Consider the following 14,321-nt stretch of genomic DNA (forward strand, 5'->3'; position numbering starts at 1 on the left):
GTGGAGTTTTGTGGATTCAGTTTAACCCCGGGGGATAAAAGATAGTGGACCTCTCACCAAGGTAAGGATCTCCTGAGATTCGTTCTTGTGATGGTTTTTAGCCAGGTAAGAGCCCACGGTGAATCATAATATTATTCTGCTGAATATAACGATAGGTTTGGGGGGGGGCTTTAAAGAAAGGATTTCGTAGATCGTGCAGAATTGTGCAACAGCCATTAATGAATGCTTGGCATGTAGAAGAGATTACAGTACAGTACCCCGAGAAAACCCATGAATACGAGGCGATAACACTGAAAGCTCCACATTCTGTAGCTTCAGAACCCATGCTGTCCTCCCCCAGTTCACATCCGCACTGACTAGCACTGGTTGAGTGTGGTCAAACAAGCCCCATGACTAACATACCGCAGGGAGGCCTGAATGGATTATAGTTTCGATTTAAAGCTTTCGTGACTGCAGGGATTCATCTTGGTTCTTTCGGTAAAGTCACGTAAAAGGGAAATAATAAAAATAAAACAATAAAATTCTCACGACGTTTCGGCTGTCTGAAAGACAGCGCTCTGATGAACACTGCTAAGCTTGGCAGCGTATTTTAAGCTGGGTGGGAGGAGAAAAGCGCCTTGACAAAGGAGTTTACATATCAACAGAAGAATTTAGAATTGAATAAGCTGTGTTAATGTGAGAGAATTAGCAGGATGTTAAAATCAGAAATTAGCATGTAACTGGGAGATTAGCATGATGTTAATGTGAGGAATTAGCATGTAACTGGTCACGGAAGTGGCTATGTTTAAGTCAGAGTTTACATATCAACAGAGGCATTTAGTATATTGACACTAAAGAACTGCAACCACCCACTATCATACAATAAACCGATATGAAATAACTAATTATAAACTACATCAATATAATCAATGTACTCAATATATTCTCCAATAAGCTGAGCTATTACCATTAAGTAACTGGGTATACAATAGACTATATAATGACTATCATATAGTGAACCGATAAAAAAATAAAATATAAACTACATCAATATCAATATACTCAATATAATCTCCAATAAGCTGACCTACTAACAATAAGTCATTATACATTACACTTCAATGTCGCAAAAATTATTATAATATGCCTCCATCTAATCTTTTTTCTTTCTTGGGTCCCCAAATGTGGAAACTTCTCCATCACCCATAGGGTGTTGAGGGAGGGGAGAGTTTAATGACAATACCCAGGCAGGTGCAGCATGTTGGTGATTACAAGCCCATGGGTCTAGCAGCCTCCTACCGTTGTTATTGAGCTGATCTGGCCCATGGCTTCCAATCACTCCAGACCAGGTATCCACATCATGACCCACTCGAGCATTAAAATCACCCAATAGGATGACTCCATCCCGAGGAGCCACTTTAGCTAGCACCTAGGGCAGGTCATCGCAGGAATCTGACTCATCAGCATTGCCTGCAACCCTCTATTGATGTTCATCTTCTGTGGGGGCATAAGCAACCAAAATAACCTCTCGACCCATTGATAGAGGCAAGCCCGCAGTAGCATGGCACTCACAGCTTCCCAGACCTCACCTTCATGCTCTCACATCCACTTCATTCCTTTGTTCAAAAGAGTGCTACTCCCTGTTGTTTGGCAGTTTCCTGCCTTGAGTGGAGAACTGTCCGCCCCTCATGGTGAATGGAGCCAGAACCAGTCCACCAGACCGCCTGTGTACTACACAGGTCCAAGCGGTACTAGTCCAGTTCCCGACAGAGGAATGGAAGCTTCTCCAGAGTGAGCCTTTGGAAATTTCACGTGGCCAAGCCTACTGTTATCCGGATGTATCTTGAGAAACCCCGAGGGGAGGGGTAAAATCTGGCTCCGCCAAATGGGGGTTTGCCTCCTCCCTGGCCTCCAGGAAAAGTTTAAATGGGTGTTTCCACAGTGGTTACTGATAAAAAAAATTAGTGTTAAAAGTGAACGGGTTACCAGCCCCTCACACACACTAACCTTGTTACATATGCACACACAAAGACATATACACCCCATATGTACACCCACCCCGACTCACACCCACCCCAACCTCACTACACTCACCCTCATCTAATCAGGTCAACTCCACTGCTCTCACACTGTACCAAGTTCTACCACCATTCATTGCACCACACCGCACACCATACAGCACACCATACACACAATATCAATCGTACACTACTCTATACCATATATGTACTGCACGCCACCTCACACATTCACCTGCCATTATGCACTCCAGCACTTCTTATGCCTTTCCACTAACTGAAAAAGAAGGCACCTACACCACCAGCATCATGATAGGGGAAGCTGCACATCACCAACATGTCCAAAGCCCCGTATTCAAAATGGCCAAAGCCAGCGCTCCCAAGTGCACCAATTCCAACCCTATACATTGGTGACTTTAACAGCTACCATACTATGTGGGGCTATGCAAGAGATCAGGCCGACGGCGAAGACCTCACCGACTGGATGCCTGCTGAAGGTCTGCACCTGGTTTTCGATTCCAAGCAGCAAACAGCTTTTCACTCTGCTCTCCGGCAGCAACACGACTACAACCCGAACCTCACCATCGTTTCCAAAGATCAAAGTTGGAGCACACTTCATGCATCCCGCAACATACTTCCAAGCTTCCCTAAAAGTAAACATGGGGCCATCATCGCTCACATTGGCATCGAAATCCCCGTCATTGTCATAACGATTACCAAGTTGAAACCTGGTCAAAGCTGACTGGAACCACTATAAGGAGGCTGTAGAGAGAGTGGCGAGTCGAATTTCCGCAACACCGGAATGCTATCACCGTTTTGTTAACCTTACTTCAGCCGCCAAGAAGAGCATCCCCCAAGGCTCTCGGAAGGCATCCATGCTGGACAAAAGAGACCCAGGACCTGCTCCGACAGTACAACCAGTCGGGCAGCCCATAGGTTGGAAAGGCCCTGCTAGAGTCTTTAGACTCAGCCATATGCCAGCGGTGGATCGAGAGTATTAAAGGGCTGGTCTTCACACACTCTAGCCACAATTCCTGGGTGCTGCTCATCCAACTGAATACCGGACCGCAAAAGTTCTGACCAACTATAAAGCCTCTAACTAGTGCAGAACGCAAAAGGACCGCTCAGCAAAAACATCAAGCGAGATATCCATCACCAATTACACCAGCCAATGGCATACATTTCTTCACAAGGCCCCACCATCATCAGCAAAGAGGAAGTGAGGGAGGGTCTGCCTGCAATGAAGAAAGGCAAGGTTACCAGCAGAAATGGTATCCCCCCAAAATTCTTTATTTTATTAGTCCCGAGGGGACTCCAATAGCTGGCAAAAATGTACACAAATACCATGAAAACCGGATGCATCCCAAAAGCATGGCAGGAGGTGATGGCTATTGCCATCACCTCCTTTCGGAAAACAGTCGCCTTCCTATTCATCAGGACCTCAATAACATCCCATGGCATCGCTTAAAGACACACACGCCCTTATTGGAACCATGCTCTTAACCTTAAACATTGCGCAATTCACCCCAGATGAGCCTCGGGGAGCTGAATGGAGTTTAAAATAACTCACAAACACCTGGTTGTGAAAGACGCAATGCAGAAGATTCCCTGGTTTTTTGTACGAAGCTCATGGTCCACCCTAAATCGCATCCGCACAAACCATCGCAAATGCAGATAGGGGCCGTCCATAAATGACGTCACGCACCTGGGGGGGGGGGGGTTCAGACATTTGTGACGATGTGTGACGAAGGGGGGGGGGGTGAGAAATGTGACGTCACATCAAAATTCGCAACTTTAAATATAGACAACACGTTCTACTTAATTAAATAGACTTTTTAACAAATGTTTTCTCCTACAACATCAGAGTGTAGCGCCACATTAAATATGCACTACAATGACAATAGTTTAAAGCGATTAAAATTTCGATTTAAAGCTTTCGTGACTGCAGGGATTCATCTTCTTGGTTCTTTCGGTAAAGTCACGTAGAAGGGAAATAATAAAATAATAAAAATAAAACAATAAAATAATTATCACGACGTTTCGGCCACAACGCAAGCAGCCGTCCTCAGGTGAAGAACAGGTCCTGTTCCCTTCTACGTGACTTTACCGAAAGAACCAAGAAGATTAAAGCGATTTGAAGAATGTTTTTTTTGGGGGGGGGGGGGCAGAGCTTTGTGACGTCATATTTGAAGGGGGGTCTGACTTTCTGTGACGCTGTGTGACTATGGGGGGGGGGGGTAAAAAATCGTCAAAAATCGCGTGACGTCATTTATGGATGACCCCATACCTGATGCACAACTGTACGACTGTGATCATCCAGACCAGAAACGCAATGCCCGATCCACAAATACGAAAGAGACATCACAGCGATACAACTCCGCTGTTTCTGACGCGCTTATCTGGCTTGACCGCCTGAATGTGACATTGCGGTTGTTGTTGTTGTTGCTGCTCTGCGCCCACATCAGCAGCCGGGCGAAAGAAGATGACGAGCGGGGGAGGAGGACCGCGGACCACAACCCGCCCCCACTCCCCGCCCCGCCCCCCCCACTCTCCACCCCGCCCCGCCCCCATTCCCCGCCCCGCCCCCCCCAACTCTCCACCCCGCCCCCCACTCCCCGCCCCGCCCCCATTCCCCGCCCCCCCCAACTCTCCACCCCGCCCCCACTCCCCGCCCCCACTCCCCGCCCTGCCCCCACTCCCCGCCCCGCCCCCACTCCCCGCCCCGCCCCGCTCCCACTCCCCGCCCCGCCCCCACTCCCCGCCCCGCCCCCCCCACTCCCCGCCCCGCCCCCCCCACTCCCCGCCCCGCCCCCACTCCCCGCCCCCCCCACTCCCCGCCCCCCCCACTCCCCGCCCCGCCTCTGAACTCCGCCCCCCCCACTCCCCGCCCCGCCCCGCCCCCACTCCCCGCCCCCCCCACTCCCTGCCCCGCCCCCACTCCCCGCCCCGCCCCCCCACTCCCCGCCCCCCCCCACTCCCCGCCCCGCCCCCACTCCCCGCCCCGCCCCGCCCCGCCCCCACTCCCCGCCCCCCCACTCCCGCCCCGCCCCGCCCCGCCCCCACTCCCCGCCCCCCCGCCCCGCCCCCACTCCCCGCCCCCCACTCCCCGCCCCCCCCACTCCCCGCCCCCCCCACTCCCCGCCCCGCCTCTGAACTCCGTCCCCCCTCCAACGATGAAAAATCCCCGGGACTGGGACCCGGATCCCAGAGCCGGTTCCGCGGGCAGCGGCGCTGGGCGGGAAAGGTGAGTCTTTCGTCGAGATTCGGAGTGAAATTCGCGTTTTATTATAATTATTTTTATTTTATCGTCGCTTTGTCTAATTCACGACGTTTAGTTTTTCTCTCTGTTGAGAACCCCCAACTGAATCGACGCGTGGCTAGGGCCGCGTCGAAATCGGCGTGTTTTGTTTGTTGGTAAAATATTATCGTGAGGAGGAGAGCTGCGATGCAGGGGGGCCACGGGGAGTTGCTTTTATTCCTCGGCAGCGGTCATCATCGATCCCCTGCTGGATGGAAGTCGCCTTCCTCTCGCGATCCTGCCGTGTAACAATGTAGCCCTCTCACCTGCACGCGAGCTGCTGATTCCATCGTTCCATTTCCCCAGTGGAGGTCCTCCCGGAGCCGTTCCGTTTTTTGGCTGTGATCGCTTTTATTGTGAGGAGTGGCGGTGGTGGGTGGGGGGGCGAGATGCGATGGCTGTGGTTGTATGTTTACGATGTTCGCAAACGTCTCGGTTGTTAACATTCGTATTTTTACCTCGGAGGCGAACGGACAATGTTGTGCAAGGTTAAGGTTTTATGCTTTCTCTCGTCAGCGATATCCCAGTATATTTTATATTGTGTATTCTGCATGTTTTATTACGGTAATAATTGTAATGTTGGATGTTATTGCTTTAACTGCGGTTTTGACTTAAATGTAATGTAATGGAACTCGTCTTGAGAGTACGTCTGCCGAGGAGATGTAATCTGTAAAATCGGCTAGTGTGGCAGACGAAGTGCTGGGTGAATTGTTTACATGGCACGATTTGGGAGATTGCGAAAGCTTTAGAGGGGGGAAGCCTTCATCCAGCAGTGGATTGAGCATGGCTGATGAGGATCATCCATAGTAAATAGTAACATAAACATTTCAAATGCACGAAACGCGTTGTGCAAGATCCCATCATGACATCCCACTTCACTACCTTCTTTACCTGAACATCTCATGCAATATTGATTATATGACGATATATATGGTCCAGCAGTGGATTGGTCGTGGCTGATGACAAGGATTGTGGTTCACGTTGCAGCGTTGTTTTATTGTGTGTAAGATATAAAAACAGCTCAACCAGTTAATAACACTCCCCTAAGGAGACGTTTCAGGTAATGGCCCTGATTCATGGTGTGCTCTTCAGAAGGGCCATTGTACGAAATGTCATCGAGTGTATATTGTCTCTCGTTAGATGATGTTTTGCACCGCTGCCAATACAGCATCACAATATATTTACGGAGGGATAGGTACGTGGTTATTGTGAAAATGTATACATTGTAGTTCGTATTACAAATGCACTTGTGCTATTAAAACTAAAATCTGTTTATCTTACCGGGTAAGGCCCACTGAACTATTATAGGTGCTTTTCAGAAGCGACTTGGCCACAAATGATAGCCCCATGAAGTAGCTTATGTGGAAATTAATATCAGCCAAATACTCTAAACGCATGTTTCTAAATGTGGAGGGGGAAATCAGAGGACCCGGAGAAAAATCCACGCGACCACCGGGAGAGAGAGATACGCAAAACCAAATATACAGGAGGCGTCAGGGTCGGGATCGAACCCATGTTCTCCTGTATACCAGGCGAGGTAGTTAACATCTCGCCACTGCAGCGCCCTTAAGTAACCAGTCCAGCTGTTAACACGATAAGGCAAGTGCTGCACTGATAATTTACTAATACTGTACTCTGATGTGGCTAATACGTTTAATAATGATACTGCATTATTTATAATATGGTGGACAAGATATGCAAGTAATACTTTAAAGTGGTATAGTTTAGTAAGCTCTTGTTCATGTGTTATATGTATTTTAAGTGTTTTAAGATACGAACAACATGCTTAATCATAATCGGTCATGATCTACGGTATACACAGCTGGATGAAAACACCCCGAGGTGTCCCCATCCCTTATTTGATTGATGCCACATCTCGCTCCTGCAATTCATCTTAACATTCCAACTCTACGGTCAAACTATCAGCCCCCTTTCTACCTTTGGCTGCCATTCTGTCAGCAGTCTCGACACTATTAACTTGATATTCGGTTGACTGTTCTAAAATGAATATTGTCGAGGCCTTCATCCAGCAGTGGATTGTTCTCGTGCACAAGACAAGAGTTTTTCCATCATAAGGTGTTTCAAATGTGTTTTTATGCATCCTGTTACTGTATTAGGGTAGCAGATTGTTATGAACCAGTATTGTTGCTAGATTAGCATTTTCATCAGCCATGGTCTATCTATTGATGGGTGGAGGACTCCAATGAATGCTTTCTCACCAGGTAAATAAAGAACGTGAATGCATCAGCCTGCAAATTTACGGTACATTCAAAAGCCTAATGCCATCCTGCCGTGTGAAAGCCTGTCAAATAAGACATGTTTTCGTTAATTTTATAGTTATAATCGCTTCGTGCTTTTTCTGTTACATCGGAATAAGATGAAAACATTTACATCTGGAACTCTCACAAAATGTACGGTTTAGCAACATCACCCGATGTTAGACAAACGACCTGTGGAGGATGACATTACAGAAATACATCCGAGGTCCCTTTATTTACCTATGATCCATACCAGATGGTGGTGCATCTTGTGAGGTGCTCTGTGTAGAGATTGTTTTCGTATGTCAAAATAAATTATGTTTTAGGACATTAATTTGTTTTCAAACTAAGTGAAATCCCAGTTTTATAATGTGTTTTTGTGTGTGCAATTACTTGAGAACCCGGTTTAAACAAACACACGGCCGAAACCAGAGATCTCAGCATTGCTGGTTCAGTACTCTAACACGATATTAGCCCCCTGTGCCACCTAGGCACCTTCATATCACTCCGCGCGAAATTTTATCTCATGGCTCCATCTCCTCCACGGTAGTTATATTCTCGGATGTGTTCCATCTTTTGGCTGCCATTCCATCACTAGTGTTGTCCATTTGCTGTCATCCGTTCTCACCATGATGTGTCATGTCCGACCCCACTTGCCTTAACAGTCAATGTGTTGTCTGATTTGTATTTGTTCCCTGATCTGTGTGCTCCTGCTACTGTGTTTGTGCATTATAGATATTGTCCGTATACATATTAAATGTGTTACGTATAATTCACTGTCTCGGAAACTTGGATTGTCACGATTCAGGCTCTCGGTTTCATTCAGAAATCGATTCTACTCCACCACACGCGACCTGCGATTGACTGTGGTTGCACCCATTTATACTGCTGGGTGGACAGAGGTGGGGGGGGTTTAAAAAACTTGGCCATTACCGGTATTTCAAATGCCAAGCCGGGTAACCGAACCAGTGATCTCTGCCTAGCAAATTTCGTACACTAACAATTACAAGACGTCAGCATCAATAATTATTAATATCATATTTTATCAATGATCGTGTGATTATTACCACAGGTAGTGAGTTTCCCGCTCAACGAACATGCATCGGTGCTCACCTTCACTGACGGCCCCCTGAGCCAGCTGTGGAAATTCCTTATTCCTGCAGCGGATTCCAGTCTATCTGCAGTTTGCGAATGATTATGAAGTAATTTGGGAGGCACATGTCTGCAACTTTGCACGCTCGCTTGCCCGTTAAACGCTGCAATTGACTTTTGGATAATCAATACTTGGTGCTGGATACCGTGGAAATGGTTACACTCGTCTACTGAGTGGGCAATTCAACTTGCTTCCAGATCGGATTGTTTTTTCCTCCAGATTCAGCGATTTTCCAGAGGTTTGAAACAATGCTTAGATTCCTGTCGCAGTGGCCCAGCGTATTTTGTGTCCTTGCTGCATTCAGATGGCTGTCCTTTCACCCGGTTCATTAAAGGATGCTGGTTCATCAGCTAATAAGCTTGTGAGAGGAGAACACTAACAATTTAAATGTGCTCTCACATGGTTAAATAAAGGATATGAATTCCTTAACAGGCACACGTTGTAAGGCTAAGGCATTGTGCTGATTTCAACGTGCTCTCGTTTGATTAATTGAATTATGTTAGTTAGTTCTTGAATCAGCAAATTTACAAGCTTTGGACGTTGTGATAAATTTAAGGGTGCTCACCTGGTTAAACAAAGGATTTAATTTTATCAACCGTGCACCGTGACAATGAAGCTCGTTGTGCACTCGCATGGTTCATAAAAGCTCTTATAGGACATTCACAAGCCTGGTGCATTGTATCGCTGAATCTCAATGAGCTCTCACCTGCTTAAATAAAATATGTCAATTGAAGCGCGTTGGCAGGCCTAGAACATTGTGAATGTATATACTTGAAATATTATTGGTCTCACAGTGGTTTGGATAATAGATGTAATTAATCATTTGGCATGTTAACCCAGAGCATTGTGACCTTGAATCTCAATGTGCACTTACCTGGTTAAATAAGGGATTTCCATTCAGTACCTTTAAATACATTTAACCCACCCCAGACCCTGGTTAAATACAGGATTTCAATTCATCAGTCGACATGTTTACAAGCCAAGTGTGTTGTGGAAATGCATATTAATGTTGTGAAAACACATTGTAAAATATAGTACAAAATTTCAAAAGTTGGCACGTTTGCAAAAAGCTTTAGCAATGTGACTGAATCGCAGTCAACTCTCCCATGGTTAAATAAAGTATTTAAATCCGCAGTGCACTGTTTTCCAGTAAGCATATGTCAAAGAGATCTTAAGCTACATCTAAAACTCCCACCCCGCCACCATACGCCTAGGGCTTCTTGACAGTGAATCTCAGGGGGCTCTCACCTGGTTTAATCAAATATTTCAATGCTGCACATTGACAAGGCGAGGGCATTGTGTTCCGGTCACCATGATCTGTAAATACGTGTAAATCACCCACCCTCTCAACAAGCCGAGGGTGTCATGACGATCAATCTCAGTGTGTTCTCATACAATGTAAATAAAGAACGTGAATGCATCAGCCTGCAAATTTACAGCACATTCAAAAGCCTAATGCAGCACCTATATCGCTGTGATATTGAATCTCAATGTGCTCTCACCTGGTTAAAATAAAATACTTCAATTCACCACTTTCATATGCTTTGGGCATTGTATTCTGATGATCGTGTATCAAACACATTTGTGTCGTTGTGGAGAATATATGTACCAAAATAAATAGGCAGATGATACGCCTCCTTGCCATATCCGTCCCTCCACAATAAAAAAAATTATAAAGTATTTTTTACACATCCATTCGGCCACATGGCTTTCTGGGAGTGTCTTTTTTTAGTAGCTTTGGTTTAAGACAAGCAAACTCTGGATCGGTTCCTTCATTCGTCGTTTCATGAGCAGAGTCAGGCTTTCTTGAACCAATACTGGTGAATTGCCAGATGGCAATTAGGCAAGTATTTTTAATACATCTGTGGATATGTTTGAACACCCTGCCCCCTACCCCCAATCCTACTGGCAGCAGGCAACACGAGCGCACAAGCAAGCGTTGATGCCTGCTGAGTGGCGGTACCAGCAGCAGAAGCAAGGAAGGCTTCGCCCCCGGAACCGGCCATTGTGTTCCTCTCATCCTGGGGGTTCAGCCGCTGTCATCAGAGCCGCTGGTGAGTGCTTGGGAATGGGTTCATAATCGGCGAGTTTGTGACACCGCGTCGGCCCCACTGAGATTATAATTAATATACGAATTTAGGTTTTACTCCAACAGGGATTAAACTGTGTTCTCAGAGAGTTTATGGTGTCAGCCTGCTGAACAGTGACTTGCATAGAGACCCATCGACTCGCAGAGACCAATAGACTTACATAAAGACCTGTAGATTGCCAGTGCGGTCCATAGACTTACCTACAGATGCATATACCGCAAGGGCAAACCAAGACTCGATCAAATACTGGCGATTCAACTCTTCTCGGGGCTGTGACTTGTTTGGTGAGTGTTTGCATTGGTTGGTGATTCATCGAGCAGCATGGGACATGATGGCAGTTTCTGATTGTCCACACCTTGGTCGTGCTGTTGACACCTTATGTGATTATCTTGCGATGCGACATGGCAAGACGAGAGCGCGATGTGGTCTCGACTGTAAATATAACTATTTGCAAACCAGGCTTTCAATGAGAGCTTCAGTCCCAATGCAAGGGTGTTTGTAGTAATTTAAATGGTGAGTGGTGGCGTAGTGGTTAACGCACTGCACTATAAACCCTCCAGCCTGGGTTCAATTCCCACGTGGGGCCAACATCAATGACAAGTCATATCTGAACTGGTCCTGGGCCTCCTCTAGTCTGACTCGATCTTAAAGTAAAATGTGGTGTGGTATTTATATATCAGCACTGGGGAGACAAAGTGGCCAGAGACAGACAAAGGTTGACCGAGATATATAGACAAAAAATTTAATGAAGTGAGACACAGACAAATGTACGTATGAAAAGAGGAATAGACAGAAATATATAGTGACAGACGTAATTACATTCAGACAATGACAGAGGACCAATACAGACATAACGACAATAAACACAGTCGTGTAGACAAAGAACAGAACGTGGACACAGAGACACTGACGGAGGGAAACACTGACATAAAAATAGGCGCACACAGATATGGACACTGACACAATCGAAAAAAACATAAACAAACAAAGACTCAGAGCCCTGGCGTTTGACTAGATTATGTAAAACAAGGTCCCTCATGGGATACAAGACTGATTTGCACATGTGCAGAGGCACATGGAAAGATAGAGAGAGAGAGTACCTACGAACAAATGAATTATATGCACCCAATCTCAGCAGCTAAGCAGGTTTTAGCTCGGTTAATGCTTGGATAAGAGACTGCCAAAACCGTTATAGACTCTGGCTGCGAGGTCCAGAAAATGGTCATACAACAACAATAGTAGTTTCTTTAATATATCAGTGGGGAGATTTAATTGCAATCCCGTCATATGGGCTTCCACTATGGGCTGTGGTTTCTTCCCACACAAAACCAAACATTATTTGATGGAATTGTCCAAACATAATGCAGCAGGTTACTGAAATTCTTCAGATAAAATTTTTAAAAATTCGCACAAGTAATAACAACTGTTTTACAGAGATTTACACAGAAAGATGCTAAAGACGTAGGCACACACAAATATACAGAAAGGCAGACCGACTCGGAGGTAAAGTTTGAGACAAAAAAGGCAAAGATCCCCCATATAGACTTTAACAGACTTTTGGAGCAAGTGAAATTATTGAACACCTATGAAGGCTGGCAAGGCACACAACGGGTTGGGTGTCCAGCAGCATGCCTTGCTGCCTTCATCTCCCCAGTGCTGATGTTTACAGACCGCACCAGGTACTCTTTTAGGGCTGACTCGACATCGGGGAGGCCCACGATCGGTTCAGATATTAGTCACTGATTTTGGTGGTGAGCAGGTATTGAACTCGGGTCGCCGGGTTCGTAGTGCAGTGTGCTAACCACTACATAGCCACTCACCGTATTCTGAGAAAACAACCGCCATTTGCCGCTAATTTTAGGGGAGATTTCACCACAGCGCCAAGTCTTGTAAAATGGCATACACGGAGATGCACACCTACATACGCTTAGAGAGACACACGTGTGGATACACACAAACTCGTTGAAATAGACAGAATTAGACTGAACCGCGATACACACACACACACGGAGCCTCGTCTTTTGACTCGATTATGTAAAATAAGGGGCCTTCTCCTGGCATCTCCCTCTCATTCCCATTTGCATTTTTATTGATTCCAAGCCCAGGATGGCCAAGCCCTGAATAATTAGAGCCCTCCCTCTGGCTCGCTCTTGCTCGCTCTCGTTCTCTCACACTCGCTCATGCTCTCACTCGCTGTCACTCACTCGCTCTCTCTCTCACTGACACAGTGAGGGTTATAGGCCAATTTGCGTTATTCTGGGTAAACCTCCACCACCACCACCACCGCTATCTGCCAGTCATTTATCTTGTCTGCCCCTGCATGGCTCTCCCTCGTGTCATTTGCATCACAATTACGGTGTACAGTTTAGTAAAAAATGTAATCGGCCCACCACCTTTTCCCTCTGTTTACGCACTGGATGTTCAAAGCGTCGTTTCTTGCCAGTGCAGTGGTTCGCTTACTGTGCTACAATTCCTGACCAAGGCTTACATCAGTGGCGTGTATCTGAACCAGTCCTGCGCCTTCGCATTGGTCGACTCGGCCATCACCCTCTCATGCCTTGTCTCGCTGACAGCACTTGCCCCAACAGTCTGCATGGCTCTGTTGTGAATCTTTGTCTTGTCTGTGTTCTGCATAGTGGTTTTGCTGTAGTGGGGTGGGTTGCTCATTGTGCCACAATCCTGGTGACCCAAGTTCAATTCCTGACCTTCAGCACAAAAGCCAAGAGACCGTTCAGTCTTTCAGTCGCCCATCCATTTACTCATTTGTTAATTTCTTTACTCGCTCAATTGTTTCCTTGTCTGTTAGGTCACAAACTCAGTTGGTGTCTTTTGTTCATTAAATCTTTTTCCCATTTCTACATTCAGTCTTTCATTCGTTTTCCAAACACTATGCACTTCAATACTCACTTATTCACTCGCTCGTTCACTCGTTGGTCCAATCAGACTCCTGTGCTTGCTCCTCCTAAGCCTTTGCTCATTCATAGGCTCAATCTGATTGCTTAATCTATCACTTATTTGTTTACTTTGCGTGTTCATTCACTCAGTTCATTATTTTGTTCCTCACCCATTGGCATGTTAACCAACTTATTTTTTCCTCGTTCAATCAGTCACTAACTTATGTTTGCACAATCTTTCTCTCATTCAGTAGTTAACTCATCAGCTCGTTCTTTTCTTGATCGCTTAACGAATGTCTTATTTTTTTATTCATGTCGATTCATTTTGCTTATGTATTGATTAGTTGGCTCCATATGTTGCTTATTCACTCAATTGTTCAGTCATTAACCCAGGCTTTCACTCATTCTTACAATTATTCTGGTCAACTATTGTGAGCCCCTCAATCAAATACACGCTCATTGGCTCATTTGTTCACTCGGTGATGCATTTTATAATTAACACTAGCGGAAGTACCCGGCTTTGCCCGGGTGAAAAATATCTTTCTTAAAAACCTTACATATATATACACAGATACTAAGGTATTGTCAAAGCCCGGTGGGCTGTTTGTACATTTTTCCACCAACAAATATA

General features: G+C 45.9%; 1 protein-coding gene across 2 annotated transcripts in view; it reads left to right on the forward strand.

The window, feature by feature from the left end:
* The first annotated feature begins 5,147 nt into the window (after nucleotides 1-5,147).
* The window catches only part of PHC2 (polyhomeotic homolog 2), a 107,288-nt gene continuing 98,114 nt past the window's right edge, over nucleotides 5,148-14,321 (forward strand). For both annotated transcript variants that reach the window (XM_061567879.1, XM_061567880.1), the window contains exons 1-2: nucleotides 5,148-5,241; nucleotides 10,619-10,760. In XM_061567879.1, the coding sequence (XP_061423863.1) occupies nucleotides 10,649-10,760 (112 nt within the window). In that variant the 5' untranslated portion in view covers nucleotides 5,148-5,241; nucleotides 10,619-10,648. The remainder of the gene's footprint in view (nucleotides 5,242-10,618; nucleotides 10,761-14,321) is intronic.

The sequence above is a fragment of the Lethenteron reissneri genome, chromosome 40 (genome assembly GCF_015708825.2).
Source record: "Lethenteron reissneri isolate LAM-NWPU_2019-01 chromosome 40, ASM1570882v1, whole genome shotgun sequence".
Taxonomy (NCBI): domain Eukaryota; kingdom Metazoa; phylum Chordata; class Hyperoartia; order Petromyzontiformes; family Petromyzontidae; genus Lethenteron; species Lethenteron reissneri.